Source organism: Rattus norvegicus, chromosome 18, assembly GCF_036323735.1.
Source record: "Rattus norvegicus strain BN/NHsdMcwi chromosome 18, GRCr8, whole genome shotgun sequence".
In the NCBI taxonomy this organism is placed as follows: Eukaryota; Metazoa; Chordata; class Mammalia; order Rodentia; family Muridae; genus Rattus; species Rattus norvegicus.
Window position 1 is genome coordinate 37,564,383 of NC_086036.1, and position 21,178 is coordinate 37,585,560.

The 21,178-nt window shown below is 36.2% G+C and overlaps 1 protein-coding gene across 4 annotated transcripts in view; it reads left to right on the forward strand.

Annotated features, from left to right (window-relative positions):
• Positions 1 to 18,169, forward strand: part of Ythdc2 (YTH N6-methyladenosine RNA binding protein C2) — a 65,266-nt gene extending 47,097 nt beyond the window's left edge. For 3 of the 4 annotated variants that reach the window (XM_039097251.2, XM_039097252.2, XM_063277359.1), the window contains 7 exons: positions 564 to 673; positions 2,260 to 2,552; positions 4,642 to 4,819; positions 10,447 to 10,650; positions 11,558 to 11,740; positions 16,020 to 16,107; positions 16,201 to 18,169. In XM_039097251.2, coding sequence (XP_038953179.1) covers positions 564 to 673; positions 2,260 to 2,552; positions 4,642 to 4,819; positions 10,447 to 10,650; positions 11,558 to 11,740; positions 16,020 to 16,100 — 1,049 coding nt within the window. In that variant the 3' untranslated portion in view covers positions 16,101 to 16,107; positions 16,201 to 18,169. The remainder of the gene's footprint in view (positions 1 to 563; positions 674 to 2,259; positions 2,553 to 4,641; positions 4,820 to 10,446; positions 10,651 to 11,557; positions 11,741 to 16,019; positions 16,108 to 16,200) is intronic. The other variant, NM_001427202.1, reaches the window with a different exon arrangement.
• The last annotated feature ends 3,009 nt before the right edge of the window (positions 18,170 to 21,178 follow it).

Genomic DNA, 21,178 nt, shown 5'->3' on the forward strand with positions numbered 1-21,178 from the left:
ATCTTTAAGCTTTGGGTATATTCTATATCTTTTTCAATATAGCTATTAATTACATTTACTCTGTACCCTCATTTAGTGCTTTTGTTATCATGTAGAGTTAGTGTGTTAGGGAAAGACCTACCTGTAATGCTTTGTTGCCCTTATATTGCTAAAATATTTTTTGATAATTATCCCTCTTTTTATAATTCAGGAGTTGTCTTGAATTCACTTTTGAATGCAACAGCTCCTTTTTTTCATTTTAATTAATTTTTTTCTCAGAAAGTTCAGTATGTTGTATTTATCTATACCGTGTATTAAAATCAGTAGTACTTTGTCATAAAGATCGGGCATATTTTTGTAGTCTCTTCTTCCTCCATGGGTTCTGGGCATCAAACAATACTTGTGCAGTGCTGAGACATCTTGTTTGTTTGTATTTTATATATTTAGATTAAGTTTATATTCCGTTTGATTTTATGAACGTCCCACATGAACTGTTAGACTGTAAGGAGGAGTATCTGTCCTGCTGCTCGCTGCCATTTTGTAATATTAAATGGAGGTTAATTTTCCAATGTGTGTTGTGACAGCGGATGGCATTCCCAATGATAGCAGTGACAGTGAGATGGAAGATAGAACTACCGCCAATTTGGCTGCTTTGAAACTTGATGAATGGCTTAACTTCAAGTTAGAGCCAGAGGTAAGTTGCTTTGTAATAGGACATAAATTTCTTTTAGTTAATATGAATTGAGATAGCACATTAAAATTTCTATCTTCAATATTGATTCTTTAATATTAAAAAATACCTTTGGCTTGGTTTTCAGTTTTCATAGACCTTTCATGCATTCTCTGCCACATGATGTTTTTCTTTGTCAGAGGATGCAGAACAACATAGATATGGCCCAAGTGTCTATGTATGGCATTCATCTCATTCTATTTGTGTTGTTACAGCAGAGTACCATGGGCTGGGTAATTTGTAATAAGCAGATATTCTTCAGTCTAAGATTATGGTGCTGGTGGGAATTACTTCTCTACCAGGTGACACCTTAAACCCTGTGCCATCAGTGGTGAAGAATGGTATGCCATGCATGATGGAAAGCTGAAGGGCAGGGGAGAAAGTCTCCATCGCTCAAGCCTTTTCAGAAGGGTGTCAGGCAGTGTCAGCTCCTTAAGGTCTTACCATCCAACACGGTTGCACTGTTGCAATGTGAATTTTTACAGGGATCAAAACCGCCTAAGCCATAGTAGTAATATTTTAATATTTCTGGAAATATAAAATATTGAGTATAGAGTACAGAGCACCATTTATTTTTACCATTTCTGAAGAAAGACATTCATTCCTTTTTTATTTTCATAAGTGAATTGGGAGAGATACAATTTTACTATTCATATTTAAGATTTTCTTGACAGACTTTTGTTATTGTTGGTCTTTTTTAATAATCACTCTCTGTTAATTTTGGGGTGGCTACCGAACTGTGAGTGGTCAGCACTGGGTCAGGTTACTCTTAACTGTTGCTCTATTTATTCATGTATGTATCATGTGAGCATACTGCAATCTTATTCCCATTCACACCAATCAAATTGCATTTGCCAAAGACCAGTGTGCCTTCCATGTTACACTTCAGTCTCTCTCTGATAATCTTCTCTCATACTTCCTGCTACTGTGTACTGACTCCCTTTTTAATTCTGCAGTCTCCGTTTATTTTTTTTTTTTCCTCCTCAATCCCGCTCCAAATTTTTGGTGTTAAGTAAACCCTTTTTTGTTCTTCTGCCTTTGTGGTCATTTCTTTACATTTTAGGTGCTTGTACTTTAAATTTTCTACCTCTATGTACCTTGCTCTTTTCTTCACTCTGCACAATTTCTGCTATTTCTCTGTGTAGATTTAGAACTGACAGCACTTATATCTCTCAAGTCTGTCTCTATGTTATATATTCCTTTGTGCCTCCTGGCCGTCACCATTTGGATGGTCTGTAGATGAAATGAATAGACTAAGTACATCTTTCCTTGTTTACCCCACATAGTGCTTTTTCAGTATTAACAACACATATCATCTGCAATGCTTACTTTCCCCTGTGTTTGCTGTTTTGTTTCATTCTGCATTAGTAGTACCTAGAATATGATGACTAAAATTTTCAATTATACAACAGAATGAATGAAAGAAATGAATAGAAAATTATATTGAATGTAAGATAGTTCACTAGAGATAGTTGTAGGCCATAACTAATATATAAAGAAACTCCTTACATATGTGATATCCATTTTACTTGTATTTGAATTGATTACAGGCTGCCAGTTTATTGCTACAGCTCAGACAGAAGTGGCATAGCTTGTTTTTACGCCGAATGAGAGCGCCATCTAAACCTTGGTCTCAAGTCGATGAAGCTACCATACGAGCAATTATAGCTGTATTAAGCACTGAAGAGCAGTCTGCTGGTTTACAGCAACCATCTGGAATTGGCCAGAGGCCAAGACCCATGTCTTCAGAAGAACTTCCTTTGGCTTCATCCTGGAGATCTAATAATAGTAGGAAAAGTTCAGCTGACACTGAGTTTTCTGATGGATCTACTGCTGCAGAAAGGTAAATCTGCAATTTTTTTTAGATAGATACGTTTTCTCCAGGACAGTGAACTATTTATACTATTTCATTAAATATTGAATATTGAGTTTATTAAAGATATTTCTTATAAGTACTAAGGGAATGGAAATGATTTTAAGCAGGTGCTTATGATTTAATAAGGCTAGTCATTCAGGAAAAAGCTAAAAATGTTGCATAACCAGAATTTATAAATTTAAAGTGTCTTTGGAAGATAGCAAATTCTAAAATGATCCATCTTAGTGGGCATGTATGTGTCAGATGACATTATTCCTAGACGCCTAGCTGACAGTGCTGTTTAAAGAAGGGTTGCCCTACACCACTACCTACTGTCGGTGTTATAGGCTAGCATTCCGACTGAAGAGTATGCTGCCTGTTCAGTGGTGCATTGCATGCCTGCCAAATGTGAGGACAGCAGGCCAGAAAACACAGTTTTTTCATTCTAGCAAAACTGCAATTTTCCCACTTGCCATAAATTGTAGATTTATTTAAATCCATGGGTTAAGGTAGGGTGTTAAGGGTTTTTTGTTTTTGTATTTTTAATTACCTTTTGGAGGAGACTAGGTCAGTGCTACTGTGAGATGCCCAGCATATTGGGCTTGCCTTTTTCCAGATTATATCATTCAATCTTATACTCTGTTTATTCTCTGTGAATTAATAGTTAGCTTTCATGGTTTGATTATATCCCTTGTTTTCACAGAGTGTTTTTAGATGGTATTAGAAACCTTACACTGCAACCAGAATATACTGTCTGATTGTACCACAGAGTACATACTGTACATTTTTTAAAATTAAAGAAAACCTTAAATGATATATTTATGGCATTTCTAGAATTTTAGGAAAATCTTAGAATTCATCTAAGATAACCTTTTATTTATTTTTTTCAACTCATTACTTTTATGTAAAATTCAAACCGTAGCAATTACCAAATATTTTTCCATGTAAACCTGGAATGTAAATAAAGAAAACAACTAAGATCACATTTTAATATAACAAATAATTTAAAGTTCAGAGACATGAACAGGATTATATGTTAGATAGTTGTACAGTTATTGCTCTAATATATAGATTTCTGTCTGCTCTAGTCCAGTATTCTTCTCATGTTAGCACAGTATGATTTTTAGTTTTACACAATACCATTTCTTATTTTTCAAAATGTGACTTACTTCACATTTAAATGTACCCTATAGTCTGTGGGGCTTTTGGGGGTGGTGGGAGATTGGAGTGTTGGGGGGAGGGAGCGTGTACGCATGAGAAATGTCAGAAATTGAAATTGGATGCCTTCTTTAGTATATTTCCACCTTCATTTTTGAGACTTGGTCTCTCAGTAAACTTACACCTCACATATTTGGGGAGCTGGGGAGCAAGATCCAAGGATTTGCTTCTCTGTGGCATCCTAGTTCTGAGATTAGAGACATGCTGCCGCACCCAGCTTTCTATCTTTTTAGAATTCAGATCCTCATGATTGCATGGTATATCAATTTCTTTTATGTTGCCATGATAAAATACTTGACAGAAGGCAGCTTGCCCATCCTGGTGGAGAAGACATGGCAACAGGGAGGAAAGGCATGGAAGTAGGAACAGGAAGTTGGCTACTCACATTTCATCAAAGAACAAGAAGTGTAGTGAGGCATAAAGTCTCAGAGCTTGCCCCAGTGGCTTATTTTTTCCAATAAGTCTCCAGTTTTTGCTGAACAAGGTTACCAGTTGGGTACCAGTGTTGAGCCAATGATGATGTTTTATATTCAAACACAATATACAATAAGCACTCTACTAACTGAGCTGTGTTCCTACTCCTCAACTCTTTCTTATTTCTGAGTTTATTTATATATTTTATTATTTATTCATTGATGCTGGGGATTAAACCCAGGGCCTTAGGCAGTGCTATATCACTAAGTTACACTCCTAGCCCAGTTTTAATTTGTTTTTTTTTCTTTTTGATGATTAATAGAAAAAAATGAATTTTTCTTAAAAGTGTTTCATACATTGTAGACATTGGGATTTTGGATGGAAATAGCATTCTCTTTGTACTATAAACTTATATATAACTGACCTGTGCTTCTTCTTGCTCAAGAGTACTGATGAAATCTCCATCTCCTGCCTTACATCCACCTCAGAAGTACAAAGATAGAGGCATTTTACATCCTAAACGGAGCACGGATGACCGGTCAGATCAATCGTCTGTGAAATCCACAGACAGCAGCAGTTACCCAAGTCCTTGTGCTAGCCCCTCTCCTCCATCCTCAGGAAAGGTAGGGCAGCTACAGTCTGTCTCAGAAGGTTCGCAGCATATTTCATAGTTGTAATTATACAGAATTATAACCATGTACCTTTGTAATAACTGGCCTGTGTTCTAAATACTAACACTATATTTTAATCTCACTGATTAGTTATCAATCGCATATAGCTCTATACAGCCTATTTTTTTCTTCTTCATATCTCTAGAAGTTTTTAGTTTAAACAAGAATACTACATTGATAAAAATTTTGTTTTATAATTTTTTCAAGTGTTTTCTGTGGCTCAATGATTATTTTAAACTCATAAAATAGAAGACAGAAAATTTTGATATGGGATTGGAAACTGTCTTTTAAAACTAATGATGTGAATGGTTTCACATGTGCTTCTTTTTACTCATGGTACTGGAATGTGACTAAGAGTATGATGGTGAGCTCCATAGTTGTGATTCGATGAACAATGTCTGCTGAACACTTGCTAAATAAGAAGAAAGTGAATTTGTATTCTTAGGTTTTATTTTGTATGTAGGGGTATTTTAAATGCCTTTCCTAAGGTATTCTTTGTTCAAAAAATCTTACTAGTTTAAGTGATATTGAGATGGCTCAGTGGGTGAAAGTGCTTGATATTGAGATGGCTCAGTGGGTGAAAGTGCTTTCCGCCACCCCTTGTGACTTGAGTTTGATTCCTGGGACCTGATGGTTGAGTGAGAGACTGGAGTCCCACAGGTTGTCTTTTCTATATGAATGTGCTGTGATATGAGCAGTCCCCTCTTCACATAAACAAGTAAATATAGAAATAGAAAAATAGAGAAACTATCAGTTTAAACTGAACAACTTAGTGATTTTGGCAAATGTATCTAACTGTGTACTGACACCACAGTTAGCACCAACATCTCTGTTACCTTAGTAGCCCAGTAATCACTGTTCATTTTTCTTAAATATCTTGTAAGTGAAATTCTGCTTTTCTGTCTAGTTTATTTTACTTAATGCAGTACTTTAAAGTTCATCTATACTGTTTTTTTTCTTCAAGCAGCTTTTGATTTTATTTTTTATTTTTTTCTCCATCTTTATTAAATTGGGTATTTCTTATTTACACTTCAATTGTTATTCCCTTTCCCGGTTTCCAGGCCAACATCCCCCTAACCCCTCCTCCTCTCCTTCTATATGGATGTTCCCCTCCCCATCCTACCCCCATGTTGTTATTCAGTACTCTATTTTTCTTGCGTTACTTTTGTAACAGAGTTTTGCAACCAGGTATAATGTTTAGAATGAGTATGACCACCATGGTCTCACTTATTTGAATGCCTAGTTACTGTTCTATGAAGAGACACCATGATCAAGACAACTCTTAAACAAGAAATGATTTAAATGGGGACTTGCTTACAATTTCAGAAGATTAGTCCATTGCAGTCATGGTGGGGAACATGGTGGCAGACAGGCATGGTTACTGTGGTGGTAGCTGAACCAAAGGTAGCTTGAAAAGAGAGAGAAACAGCCTGGCTTGTGTTTTTGTTTTTTGAAACTTCAGTCCAACCTCAGTGGCACATTTCCTCCAACAAGACCACACCTAATTCAGCTAATTCATCTCAAACAGTCCACCAACTGATGACTAGGCATTCAAATGCATAAGCCTATGTGGGCCATTCTCATTCAAATTATTACGCCTTGTTTTAAAACTCTACAAGAGTTTAAAACTCTACAAGAAATAAACAGGAGTACTGAATAATATCCCTCATGAACAACACTGACAACAAAAGTCCCTTACAACAAAATTGGTGTTATTTTCTCCTTTCCTTGTGGTAGAATTCACTAGTAAAGACATTTTGAAATTTAATTATTTTTGAGAATTTTATAAATTCTACCCCTCAAACTCTCCACTCCTACAACTTCTATGACCATACCACTCCCTCTCAAATTCATGATCTCTTCTTCTGTAACTATTATTACACATATACCGATGTACATATACCCTATTATGGTACCTATCAGGGGCTTTGTCCATGTGAAAACTGATTTTTGTTTATTCCACAGCCATCTATTGCCTACAGCACTCTATCTAGAGACAAGGCCTTGCAAAATTATCCCCCCGTCCACATAGTCATGTCAGTTTGTACTTTTTTTTAATCCAGGTCTTGGTTATATAACCATATTATTGAGATTTCATGGGTGGAGTAGATTTTCTATCATGTGTATAAGACACTATCTAGCAGCAGGCACCCTGGTTTGTATTGAGAATTTCTGTTTCTAAAAACACTGAAATATGGGAATATGTTTTTGTGCTATGGGATTGCTTCACAGCATGTGACTGTGGTTTGCCTAGTGCTCTAGCAGGGGCATGGTTATGCCAGTTCAGGATAGTTTCTGTGAGTGTGTGATGTTTGGAATTCTGGGGACTTTTCAGAGGATATATAAATGCTAGAACCTTAATAGAAGGGGCTGGTTGAGCAATTGGTGGTTGGATGCTGTTGGTGTGGCTTGTTCTGATTTGTCAAGTAGTTGTGTGTGAAGAGACAAAAAGAAGAAATTAGATACACTGACAGTGAAAATCAAACTTGTTCAAGGAACTCAACCCCTGCTCTCCATGAAAGTTGGCCACTTTCCCCTCTAACCTTTTTTTTTTCCTCTCCTACCTAGTAGTAGGGAGTTGATATGCTGAGGAAGAGAGGTAGAGAAGGGTAAAAGAAAAAAGAACCCACAAAGTAGCCAAAACGCTGGCTATACTGGTCCCCTGTTGCTCCTAGAATATTTCTGCCCCTTCTTCAGTGATGTTCCCTGAGCTTTAGGTATAAGGGTTTGTTAAAGTATCTTTTATTCTCCTGCTTTAATTGTCATCTTGGAGGCTTATTGGTGAATAAGCTCACCCTCCGTAGTTCTTTCTGAGCTCTGGCTGGCTGGTTTAAATCAGCTGTTCTTGCTGAAACGCCTCTCCAAACTTGATTAATTCAATCTGGCTTCTCCATTTCTCCAGAATTGCTCCGCTTGGCCTCAAACTAACTCTAGCAATCTGTTCTGATCTTCTGACTCCTTTTCATTCTCTGGGCCGTTCTGTCTTCACATGTGTCTAACTTGTTCTCTTTCTGCAATTTGTCTCTGTACAACCGTCCTCATAAAACTGCTTCCTTTCTTTCACACTGGTCTCTCTTAGTAGCCTCTTTTTTTCTCTCTGTTCTTGTGAGAGTTCTGCATATCCTATTCTGTCAAATCTTTCTCTGATTCATCACTTTGTCACTCAGATGTCACTCTCAAACATGGGTGCTTCCTTCTATAAGCTTACTTTACTTTCGTTGTTTGGGATTAAAAGTGTGTACTAAGGGCATGTATGTATTCCAGCCAGAGGGATTAAACGTATGTGTTAAGAGCTGAGCCACACTATAACTAGAAAGTTTTTTCCCCCAGTAAATAACACAATCTTCAGGTTCACTGTGTGATCAAATATCCTGCAAAAGGTTTTGCATTGTATATGTATCATTTGTGACTGGGACTCCAACAGTTAGTTATTCTTTGCATTTTGACCAGTTGTGGATGCAAAAGCCTCTGGCTGGTGCAAAAAGTTTTTTTGGTGGGTTGAGTACTACCTTTATTTGTGGATATAAAGGGTAAGTGTTTAGAACCCAGGAACTATTGATGGGAGGTTTACTGGTCCTTGTTTCCTTTAGCTGTATTTAGGATTTTCTTTTTAATCATTGTTTTTAAGGAACTGGGTTTTGGTATTGCCTCCTATGATTCTCGTTTTCAATTTATCAATAAATTCCATCTGCTTTTTAAAAGTCTAAGCCTATTATTTCTTCACACTAGTTCTCATATCTACCCTTCCTCTTTTCTGGAGCTCTTGCTTGGTATCTGTGTGTGTGTGTCTATATCTGTGTATGTGAGTATATAGGATCACTCAATATTTCATAGTTCTTTTTAAAATTTTCTTTCTAATCCTATCTCCCTCTTGGCTTCATTTTAGGTAATTATATTGCTATCTCTTCTGTGGAAATTTGGTCCTTATTCTTTCCATTCCTATGCACCCAGAAATAAGACTCAAAATATATTTTAAAATACCTTGGCCATATAGCTAGACTCTGCTCTGATTAGATCATAACATAAAATAACACACTTATTTTAATCTACATTCTGCCTTGTGGTTGGCTACTTGTGCTTATGTATCATATGTCTGTCTCATTACAGCTTCTGGGGCAAATCTCCTACATCTGGCATTATCCCAGAATTCTTTCTATCTCCTGGATGTTACACCTCCTATTTCCTCCCTAAGCCATAGGCCATCAGATAATCATTGACACATGCCACATCCACAGGGACACGAGATTCTCTCTGTACTCTTCATTCAATGATACCTTTAGTTTAAGAGGGTAAACTATTCATTTTTTGTAATGTCATTATTTGCAGTTATTATTTTATGTCTCAAGATTCCCCTTGTGTCTTTAATATCACCTGCTATTTAAAAAATAATGCTTTTTATGGTGATCATGTTTTCCTTTACCTTCTAAAACATCATTCCCTTGATTTTTTATAGGTATTTTGCCATTCTTGTCTACTGTCTCCGAAATCTGCTCTCAGTCTGCTTGTATTGATTTTTTTCCTGGTTATACATCCTATTCTTTATTTTTTTCATATTTCTTATAAATTTCTTTGGCTGCTAGATTTTCATATGTGTGTGTGTATGTGTGAGTGTGTTCCCTTAAATAGTGCTAGATTTTGTTCTACTATCGAGGTAAATAAAAATTAATACTTTTTTAACTTTCAAAAAATTATTTGTATGTGTGCATGTGCATGTATAAGCTTGTGTGTGTGTGCACCCACATGCCAAGGCAACTATATGAAGGTCAGAAGACAACTTTCAGGAGTTAGTTCTCTTCTTCCACCATGGGTTCCAGGGATCAAACTTACATTATTATGTTTTCTTGGCATGCCCTTTAACTTGCTGAACTACCTTACTGGTTTAGTTCTTTTGAGGTTGGATTAAAAGAAGTGCTACAGTAGGTTCTGAGGAGTTTTTATTCTGTTACTAGTTTCTTTCTAGTACTAGGGTTTGACTCTTCTAAGGGCAGGGGCACTTTATATTACAAGGTATCTGCTCTGGCTGAGGATACCAAGTATTCCCAAGCACTTGTGAGATGTGGGAGTTATTTAGTTAGTGTGCTGCTTTCCTTCTAGTCTTTGCCTACTCACAGCCCATTTTATGTGAACTATTGATCAGGTCCGTGCCTAGCGACTCACTTTTGGTGATTCTTCTGCAGTTCCTCTGGGACTTTGTATAACTCCTTTTTACATTACTATACTCATTCTAGTCCCTATGATGCCAGTGAGATCATCAGACTGTTCTGTTTTATCATCTTAAAATTGACTTAAGACAGTAAACTGGAATAATTGTCATTTTGTTTTCAGAATAGGAAGTTTTATAAAACATGATAATTCATTCTAAGTGTAAATTAAAATTAATAGTTACTTGGTACAATACATTTTAGCTGCTTTGGAAATAAGTGCTTCTTTTTGGCTTTTTGATTAAGCCATGAAAAGGTTTAGTTTGCATTTGTTGGATATTTGGTAACATTTACATGTTTATCAAGTTGTTATTTATGAGAGCCTACTGTGTTTGAAAGGTCAAATTACCTTTCAAGAACTTATGCATTCTTTCATAGGGCTCAAAATCTCCTTCACCAAGACCAAATATGCCTATTCGTTACTTCATAATGAAGAGTAGCAATCTGAGAAACCTTGAAATTTCTCAGCAGAAGGGTATCTGGTCTACAACCCCTAGTAATGAGCGGAAGCTAAATCGAGCGTTTTGGGAGAGCAGCATGGTTTACTTGGTATTTTCTGTTCAAGGATCTGGACATTTCCAGGTAAGCCATCCTGAATCAATAAAATGGGCTTTGTTTTGCTTATAAGTTAGACTCTCAAGATCAGAGAAAAACCAAAACCAAAGCCTAGCTTTCCATTGTCCAAGAAAATTGTCTGTAGTGGGACTGGTGGTGAGGTCTATTCCACATTTCTGCAAGGGCCAGATAGAACCCCTTTACCTTGACTCACTAGGATGTTGCCTAATGAGTAGTTCTTCTGACAGAAACTTTGGATCTGTTAGTGGATTAAATACAAGAACCTTTGCCTTCGTAAATGTTTATATGGACTGGTAATGTTATTGACAACAAAAAGACCATGATTCTTTTTAGAAAAGAATTGAAATTATGTTATGTTGTATGAGTGTTTTGCCTGCATGTCAGTCTGTGCACCAGGTGCATGCAGTACCTGTGGAGATCCGAAGAGGAGGGAGTCAGATCCCCTGGAACTAGAGTTACAGATGTTCATAGAGCTACCACGTGGGTGCTGGGAATAGATCCTAGGTTCTCTGGAAGAGCAGGTAGTGCTCTTCACCATTGAGTCATTGCTAACTCTGAAACAGTTTCTTAACATTAATTTGAATTTATGTATATCTGAACTTTAAAAGTGCTGAATTATTTCATAGTTATAGTAGTCATAAATAAAATTATAGGCTTGCTTATTGTATTTTTATATAAATGCTGATTTATAACTGTTGATACATTACAAAGAAACTGTTAAGATTTGAAATTATATTAGGCTAGAATTTATCTTCCAAAATTTGGTAAAGCAACTCTTTTTGGTTCTTGATAAATTTGCATTATTTTGATATTAGATCTTTTCTTTAAAATTCTTTAAAAATAATTAGCCTTATCAGATATAGATATTTTAATATCATCTTTGCTCTCATCCTTTTCCCTCACTTTTGTACAGGGATTTTCTAGGATGTCTTCTGAGATAGGAAGGGAGAAGAGCCAAGACTGGGGGTCAGCTGGACTAGGTGGAGTATTCAAAGTGGAATGGATACGCAAAGAAAGCCTTCCCTTTCAGTTTGCACACCATTTACTCAATCCTTGGAATGACAACAAGAAAGTACAGATAAGCAGAGATGGGCAGGTATATACCGACATCTTACATTATTTTCTTCTGATTTTGTTGTTGTTGTTGTTACTGTTCAAATGTATAAATATAAATTGTAGATACCATTATGCACATGAGCAACAGTGGTTTTGGTTTATAAAAAACATAAAAGTGTGCTTCCAGATGTCTTATATATTCTTTATACATTTTGTTAAAATCTTGTTTTATGAAATCTCTCCTAAGACACTTGGTTAGGTTTCTGTTGTGTAACGACATGTATGACCAGATCACCATCCTGCGGTTGTTTGACAGCATTGTCAGCTTCCTTGTTGTTTAAGCACATTATATAAATAGCAGCCTTGTAATATTCTAGTGACTTCCTTTATTTCAGGGTCCTTTGCTTTTTTGATGCTGTCTTTGTACATTTAAACTAGCAGCACTATGAGAGTTAACAAATAATGCCATAATGCTATGCAGGCTGCATCATGTAGTCTGTTCTTACCAAAAGTACAGTGAACTCTTGATCCAAGTTTACATTAAGGAAGCATATTCCAGGGTCAGCTTTACCAAAATTATATTCAAATAATTTATTTGAAGCATTGTGGCTTACTTCAAACTACCCTGCGATAAGAGTTGAGTTCTTTCTTTGTGCTCTTTAGAGGTAACACACATGCCACAGGAGGACCCAAAAAAAAAAAGTAGCCTTATTTTTATTCATGTTCTGATATTTTAATTTATTAATTTTGATTTAAAGTTAAATAATTTTTAAGGTAAGATTAGGAAGTCACTTAAGATGCTTTATTTTGGGGAGAAGGCCTAGAAACATCTGGGTTTCAAACCTTTAGAAGTTTAAATTGAATGTTGTTGAATCTCCATTTCTCTTATTTTTTTTTTTTTGTGATTCTATATAGTTTCTTTTATTTTTTTTTTAATCTTTATTAAATTGGGTATTTCTTATTTACATTTCGATTGTTATTCCCTTTCCCGGTTTCCGGGCCAACATCCCCCTACCCCTCCACTCCCCTTTTCTATGGGTTTTCCCCTCTCATCCTCCCCCCATTACCGCCCTCCCCACAACAATCACGTTCACTGGGGGTTCAGTCTTGGCAGGACCAAGGGCTTCCCCTTCTACTGGTGCTCTTACTAGGCTATTCACTGCTACCTATGAGGTTGGAGACCAGGATCAGCCCATGTATATTCTTTGGGTAGTGGCTTAGTCTCTGGAAGCTCTGGTTGGTTGGCATTGTTGTTCATATGGGGTATCAAGCCCCTTCAAGCTCTTTCAGTCCTTTCTAAGATTCCTTCAACGGGGGTCCCATTCTCAGTTCAGTGGTTTAATGATGACATTCGCGTATGTATTTGCTGTACTCTGGCTGTGTCTCTCAGGAGAGATCTACATCTGGTTCCTGTTGATTCACTTCTTTGCTTCATCCATCTTAGCTAGTTTGGTGGCTGTAGAGGTATGGGACAAATGTGGGGCAGGCTCTGAATGGGTGTTCCTTCTGCCTCTGTTCTAAAGTTTGCCTCCCTATTCCCTCCCAAGGGTATTCTTGTTCCCCTTTTAAAGAAGGGGTGAAGCACTCGCATTTTGGTCATCCTTCTTGAGTTTCATGTGTTCTATACATCTAGGGCAATTCGAGCATTTGGGCTCATATCCACTTATCAATGAGTGCATACCATGTGTGTTTTTCTGTGATTGGGTTACCTCACTCAGGATGATATTTTCCAGTTCCATCCATTTGCCTATGAATTTCATAAAGTCATAAAGTTTTTGATAGCTGAGTAATATTCCATTGTGTAGATGTACCACATTTTCTGTATCCATTCCTCTGTTGAAGGGCATCTGGGTTCTTTCCAGCTTCTGGCTATTATAAATAAGGCTGCGATGAACATAGTGGAGCACGTGTCTTTTTTATATGTTGGGGCATCTTTTGGGTATATGCCTAAGAGAGGTATAGCTGGGTCCTCCGGTAGTTCAATGTCCAATTTTCTGAGGAACCTCCAGACTGATTTCCAGAATGGTTGTACCAGTCTGCAATCCCACCTACAATGGAGGAGTGTTCCTCTTTCTCCACATCCTTGCCAGCATCTGCCTTCACCTCAGTTTTTGATCTTTGCCATTCTGACTGGTGTGAGGTGAAATCTCAGGGTTGTTTTGATTTGCATTTCCCTTATGACTAAAGATGTTGAACATTTCTTTACATGTTTCTCAGCCATTCGGCATTCCTCAGCTGTGAATTCTTTGTTTAGCTCTGAATCCCATTTTTTAATAGGGTTATTTGTCTCCCTGCAGTCTAACTTCATGGGGTCTTTGTATATTTTGGATATAAGCCCTCTATCAGTTGTATGATTGGTAAAGATCTTTTCCCAATTTGTTGGTTGCCGTTTTGTCCTAATCAGAGTGTCCTTTTCCTTACAGAACTTTTGCAGTTTTATGAGATTTCATTTGTTGATTCTTGATCTTAGAGCATAAGCCATTGGTATTTTGTTCAGGAAATTTTCTCCAGTGCCCATGTGTTCGAGATTCTTCCCAAGTTTTTCTTCTATTACTTTGAGTGTATCTGGTTTGATGTGGAGGTCCTTGATCCACTTGGACTTAAGCTTTGTACAGGGTGATAAGAATGGATCGATCTGCATTCTTGTCCATGTTGACCTCCAGTTGAACCAGCACCATTTGCTGAAAATGCTATCTATTTTTCCACTGAATAGTTTTGGCTCCTTTGTCAAAAATCAAGTGACCTTAGGTGTGTGGGTTCCTTTTTGGGTCTTCAATTCTATTCTACTGGTCTGTCTGTCTGTCTCTGTACCAATACCATGCAGTTTTTATTACTATTGCTCTGTAATACTGCTTGAGTTCAGGGATAGTGATTCCCCCGGAAGTCCTTTTATTGTTGAGAATAGTTTTAGCTCTCCTGGGTTTTTTGTTGTTCCAGATGAATTTGCAAATTGTTCTGTCTAACTCTATGAAGAATTGGATTGGTATTTTGATGGGGATTGCGTTGAATCTGTAGATCACTTTTGGTAAAATAGCCATTTTTACTATATTAATCCTGCCAATCCATGAGCATGGGAGATCTTTCCATCTTCTGAGATCTTCAATTTCTTTCTTCAGAAGCTTGAAGTTCTTATCGTACAGATCTTTGACTTGCTTAGTTAAAGTCTCACCTAGGTACTTTATATTATTTGAGACTGTTATGAAGGATGTCGTTTCCCTAATTTCTTTCTCGGCTTGTTTCTCTTTTGTGTAGAGGCAGTCTACTGATTTATTTGAGTTAATTTTATACCCAGCCACTTTGCTGAAGATGTTTATCAGGTTTAGTAGTTCTCTGGTGGAACTTTTGGGATCACTTAAATATACTATCATGTGGTTTGCAAATAGTGATATTTTGACTTCTTCTTTTCCAATCTGTATCCCTTTGGCTCCTTTTGTTGTCTGATTGCTCTGGCTAGAACTTCAAGAACTATATTGAATAAGTAGGGAGAGAGTGGGCAGCCTTGTCTTGTCCCTGATTTTAGTGGGATTGCTTCAAGTTTCTCTCCATTTAGTTTAATGTTAGCTACTGGTTTGGTGTATATGACTTTTACTATGTTTAGGTATGGGCCTTGAGTTCCTATTCTTTCCAGGACTTTTGTCATGAATGTGTGTTGAAAATTTGTTTCCATCTAGACAAAATTGAGAGATAACCTGGAAATCTTTTGCCAGTTTGTTATAAAACTGTAAGATTTTTCACATTAAGTAGAATTCAAATTTAAATGTCGACTTTATAAAAGCAGAGAATTAGAAATGTTATTAACAAGGGGCTCGAGACCCCATATGTACAACAATGCCAAGCAACCAGAGCTTCCAGGGACTAAGCCACTACCTAAGACTATACATGGACTGACCCTGGACTCTGACCCCATAGGTAGCAATGAATATCCTAGTAAGAGTACTAGTGGAAGGGGAAGCCCTGGGTCCTGCTAAGACTGAACCCCCAGTGAACTAGATTGTTGGGGGGAGGGCGGCAATGGGGGGAGGATGGGAAGGGGAACACCCACAAACAGGGGAGGGGGAGGGATTAGGGGGATGTATGCCCGGAAACCGGGAAAGGGAATAACACTCGAAATGTATATAAGAAATATTCAAGTTAATAAAAAAAAAAAAGAAAGAAAGAAAAGAAATGTTATTAACCATTTAATATTAGCAGATCTGACTTTGTAAAGGTGAAATTTAAAGTGACTTTTTTTGCCTTTTTGTCTACATATATGTATACTGATTAAAAACTGTCAGCCCAGATATTGTTTTAATGATTATTTTCTCTTTTTCCTTGTCTAGGAGCTAGAACCTCTGGTTGGGGAACAGTTACTCCAGTTATGGGAGCGTCTCCCATTGGGGGAAAAAACTACATCTGATTGATATTCAGGTCATACAATATTCAGTTTGAGCACTATTACCAGTATTTGTTATCTTTAGGATGACTTTCAGATTATTTACCTTTTTTCTTTAAACTTTTCAGAACTCCTGGCTATGGAAGAGCATTGTGCCTGTTGTAGCTACAGAATGCACTGATTTTTCTGAAAACCTTGATGAAGTGTTGTATGCCATGAGTGGATTTATAGCATAAAGTATTCCTTCAGAATCATCATCTGTATGAATAGAGGAAAAGATAATTTAAATTTTTGTAGTGGTTTTTAGGAAATTATTATATAATGTTTGTTAATTATCTGTTTCAGATGAACAAAATAGCAATTTTGGTATTTGATACAACAGCACTTAATTTAATTTAATTTGAATGTAAGCATTTCTTTAAAATATTCAGTTAATGACTGTTGATGCCAAATTTTTTTCTTTTTGTTTTATCCAGATAGGGTTTCTTTCTTTGTGTAGCCTCAACTGTCTTGGAACTAGCTCTATAAGACCAGGGTGACCTCGAACTCACAGATATCTGCCCGCTTTTGCCTCCTGACTGCTGGAATTAAAGCCTTGCACCACCACTGCCTGATATGCCAAACTCTTATTGTTGACTTTTTGGTTATGAGCCTATCCTTTAATGGCTGAGTCATCTCTCCAGCCTTACTTTTTAATTCAGGAAAGTCATAGATATATCACTACATCTAAGAACCATTCTGGAAGATTCAGCTCTTAGGTTTTTTCATTAAAACAAAAAAAATAAGCCAACACACTAAAACTTTAGATTATCTCTTATAGAACAAGTGTACATAAGGGCTATTCATTGATATTTTTAACCTGAGATACAGTAAAGAAAACAGAAGGAGTGCTATTTTCTCTGATTACAGAATGAGATAAAATCTGAAGAAAGGTAATTTCTCTCTACTTTTGATGAGATCAGTGCTTAATTTCATTCCTAATCTTGTCTCTTTTAATCTTACGTACAATATATTCATCCTTTTTTTTTTAATTCTATGAAGCAACTTTCACATAACTATTACTATTATGACCTCTTTGTTTTGCTACAGAAACCCAATTTAAAACAACTAAAATTTATGGAAATTCATACAAGTTTTAAAAAATGCTCAGCAGTTATTGATAGCTTGGGTACAGTATATCTTTGAAACTAAAGCTCTCACAACCCATAATTCTTTATGTCTTTTTCCAATTATTTTTTAGTCTTTTTCTCTCACCTATTTTATGTCAATGGGGCATTTATTTTTCTAAGTCTATGTTAACTAAGTCTCATGTCTCTTTACCATCTCAGAGTTACTTTCTTTGATTTCTTTACCACCATTGGTTACAGGTTTTGTTTGTTTTTTTGTTTTTTTTTCTTTTTTGATACTCTTTGAAAATAAAGTAGAAGTGTTTATCCTTAAACATCAGACACGTCTTTGTTACTGAATTCTAAATGGAGAGGCTTGATGGTACTTTTCATAGCATTTGAAAATAAATTTAATTTAAAGATGAAAAAGAAAACAAATGTCTTGTTCAGTATTTGAGGGCAAAGATGTGAAAAATCATGGATTGGCATGAAGCCTTGAGAACTCTTCTACTTTCTCTGAGAAAATGTATTGATGCATTGCTTTAAGATACCAGCTAGAACTTTTGCCTATATTAGAAATTGTGATGTATATATACATATATAGACATATATACATATATATATGATATATGAATGCATATATGTACACACACACCCACTCATTCATACACTTTGAGACATACCTGTATAGCTGAGCCAAAGTAAATTATGCTTCATTGTATGTGTATTACATTTCTTTTGAAACTTACAATTTTCCTGAAAATGTATACATTTTTTAAGGTATATATGTAGAGGTTTTCAGGATTCTAAATTTGGAAGAACTTTTAAAGAAATAAAACTTGTTTAAATGTTTCTTGTTTTGTAATATCTAACCTTGTAAATAAATGATGGGCTTGTTGGTAGAGTGGATATAATTTGAATGTAATTAAAGTACTGTCTTTTGAAGAAATGAATTTTAAACATACTTATTAAATGAAATACTATAAAGTTATTCAGATCTTGTGTACGTAAAATATCTTTTCCCGCTCCCGTGTAGCAACATTTTAATTATTTTATAATTATAGTCTTTATGGGTTTTTTGTTTCAAACTTGCATAAGACTAAAGTGTAGCCATAACTAATAATACTTTCTGAGAAATCAATGAATTTCAGTTACCTTGAAGAATATCCACCATACATATGTCAGTAACCTTCTTTCAATGGCAAAAATGTCAAGAAGTGTTTAGTATAAAACCTTTAAACACTTTAGCATAAAAATGGTTGACAATTAACTATTTGAAAGTGGAGATTTATATGCTGAAACTTTTTGTGAATATTGAAAGAGTACCTCATCTTCAAAAGCCAGACCTACCAAACATGAAATACTTGCTGTTTGTCAGTTATCACTTTCCCATATCTTTGTAGAAAATAGTACCTGAGAAACCTGATATCCGTCAGTCCTTCCATTTTGACAGAATTTTAAATTTATTATTCTTAATTCATTGCAAGCAGTTTATATACTCAGATTCGGCTCACCAAATTTTGATAAATCTTTAGAAGTACGCATATTACAAGAGCCTGCTACTGGAAACTAACTGAATTCACAAAGAAACAGAGTTTCGGTTCTTTAAAACGTTGCTCTATCTTGAATAACAAGCTTATTACAAGCGAATCCTATTGGGAACCTACTGAATTCACCATGATACTTAGATTCCGTTCCTTAAAATGTTGCTCTATATTGAAAACCACACTCATACAAGCATGTCCCATTGGAAACTCACTGAATTCGCCTAGAAATTTTGATTCCATTCGTGAATATTTTTCTATATCCCGAACAGTCCACTTATTACTACTGCAGCCTATTGGGAACTGACCGAATTCACCATGTTACTCAGATTCGGGTCCGGAAATTTTGATAAATCTTTAGAAGTAGACATAGTACAAGAGCCTGCTACTGGGAACTAACTGTATTCACAAAGAAACACTGTTTCAGTTCGTTAAAAAGTTGCTCCATCTTGAATAACAAGCTTATTACATGCGAATCCTATTACGAACCTACTGAATTCACCATGATACTTAGATTCCGTTCCTTAAAATGTTGTTACATATTGAAAAGCACACTCATACAAGCATGTCCCATTGGGAACTCACTGAATTCGCCTAGAAATTTTGATTCCATTCGTGAAAATTTTTCTGTATCTCGAACAGTCCCCTTAATACTACTGCGGCCTATTGGGAACTAACCCAATTCACCATGTTACTCAGATTATGCTCACCAAATATTGATAAATCTTTAGAAGTACGCATATTACAAGAGCCTACTAATGGGAACTAACTGAATTCACAAAGAAACAGTGTTTCAGTTCGTTAAAACGTTGCTCTATCTTGAATAACAAGCTTATTACATCAGAATCCTATTGGGAACCTACTGAATTCACCATGATACTTAGATTCCGTTCCTTAAAATGTTGCTCTATATTGAAAAGCACACTCATACAAGCATGTCCCATTGGGAACTCACTGAATTCGCCTAAAAATTTTGATTCCATTCCTGAAAATTTTTCTATATCTCGAACAGTCTACTTAATACTACTGCGGCCTATTGGGAACTAACCGAATTCACCATGTTACTCAGATTCGGCTCAGCAAATTTTGATAAATCTTTAGAAGTACGCATATTACAAGAGCCTGCTACTGGGAACTAACTTAATTCACAGAGAAACAGTGTTTCAGTTCGTTAAAACGTTGCTCTATCTTGAATAACAAGCTTATTACATGCGAATCCTATTGGGAACCTACTGAATTCACCATGATACTTAGATTCCGTTCCTTAAAATGTTGCTCTATATTGAAAAGCACACTCATACAAGCATGTCCCATTGGGAACTCACTGAATTCGCCTAGAAATTTTAATTCCATTCGTGAAAATTTCTCTGTATCTCGAACAGTCCCCTTAATACTACTGCGGCCTATTGGGAACTAACCCAATTCACCATGTTACTCAGATTCGGTTCACCAAATTTTAATAAATATTTAGAAGTACGCATATTACAAGAGCCTGCTAATGGGAACTAACTGAATTCACAAAGAAACAGTGTTTCAGTTCGTTAAAACGTTGCTCTATCTTGAATAACAAGCTTATTACATGCGAATCCTATTGCGAACCTACTGAATTCACCAGGATATTTAGATTCCGTTCCTTCAAATGTTGCTCTATATTGAAAAGCACACTCATACAAGCATGTCCCATTGGGAACTCACTGAATTCGCCTAGAAATTTTGAACCATTCGTGAATATTTTTCTATATCCCGAACAGTCCACTTATTACTACTGCGGCCTATTGGGAACTAACCGAATTCACCATGTTACTCAGATTCGGCTCAGCAAATTTTGATAAATCTTTAGAAGTACGCATATTACAAGAGCCTGCTACTGGGAACTAACTGAATTCACAGAGAAACAGTGTTTCAGTTCGTTAAAACGTTGCTCTATCTTGAATAACAAGCTTATTACATGCGAATCCTATTGGGAACCTACTGAATTCACCATGATTCTTAGATTCCGTTCCTTAAAATGTTGCTCTATATTGAAAAGCACACTCATACAAGCATGTCCCATTGGGAACTCACTGAATTCGCCTAGAAATTTTAATTCCATTTGTGAAAATTTCTCTGTATCTCGAACAGTCCCCTTAATACTACTGCGGCCTATTGGGAACTAACCCAATTCACCATGTTACTCAGATTCGGCTCACCAAATTTTGATAAATGTTTAGAAGTACGCATATTACAAGAGCCTGCTAATGGGAACTAACTGAATTCACAAAGAAACAGTGTTTCAGTTCGTTAAAACGTTGCACTATCTTGAATAACAAGCTTATTACATGCGAATCCTATTGCGAACCTACTGAATTCACCAGGATATTTAGATTCCGTTCCTTCAAATGTTGCTCTATATTGAAAAGCACACTCATAGAAGCATGTCCCATTGGGAACTCACTGAATTCGCCTAGAAATTTTGA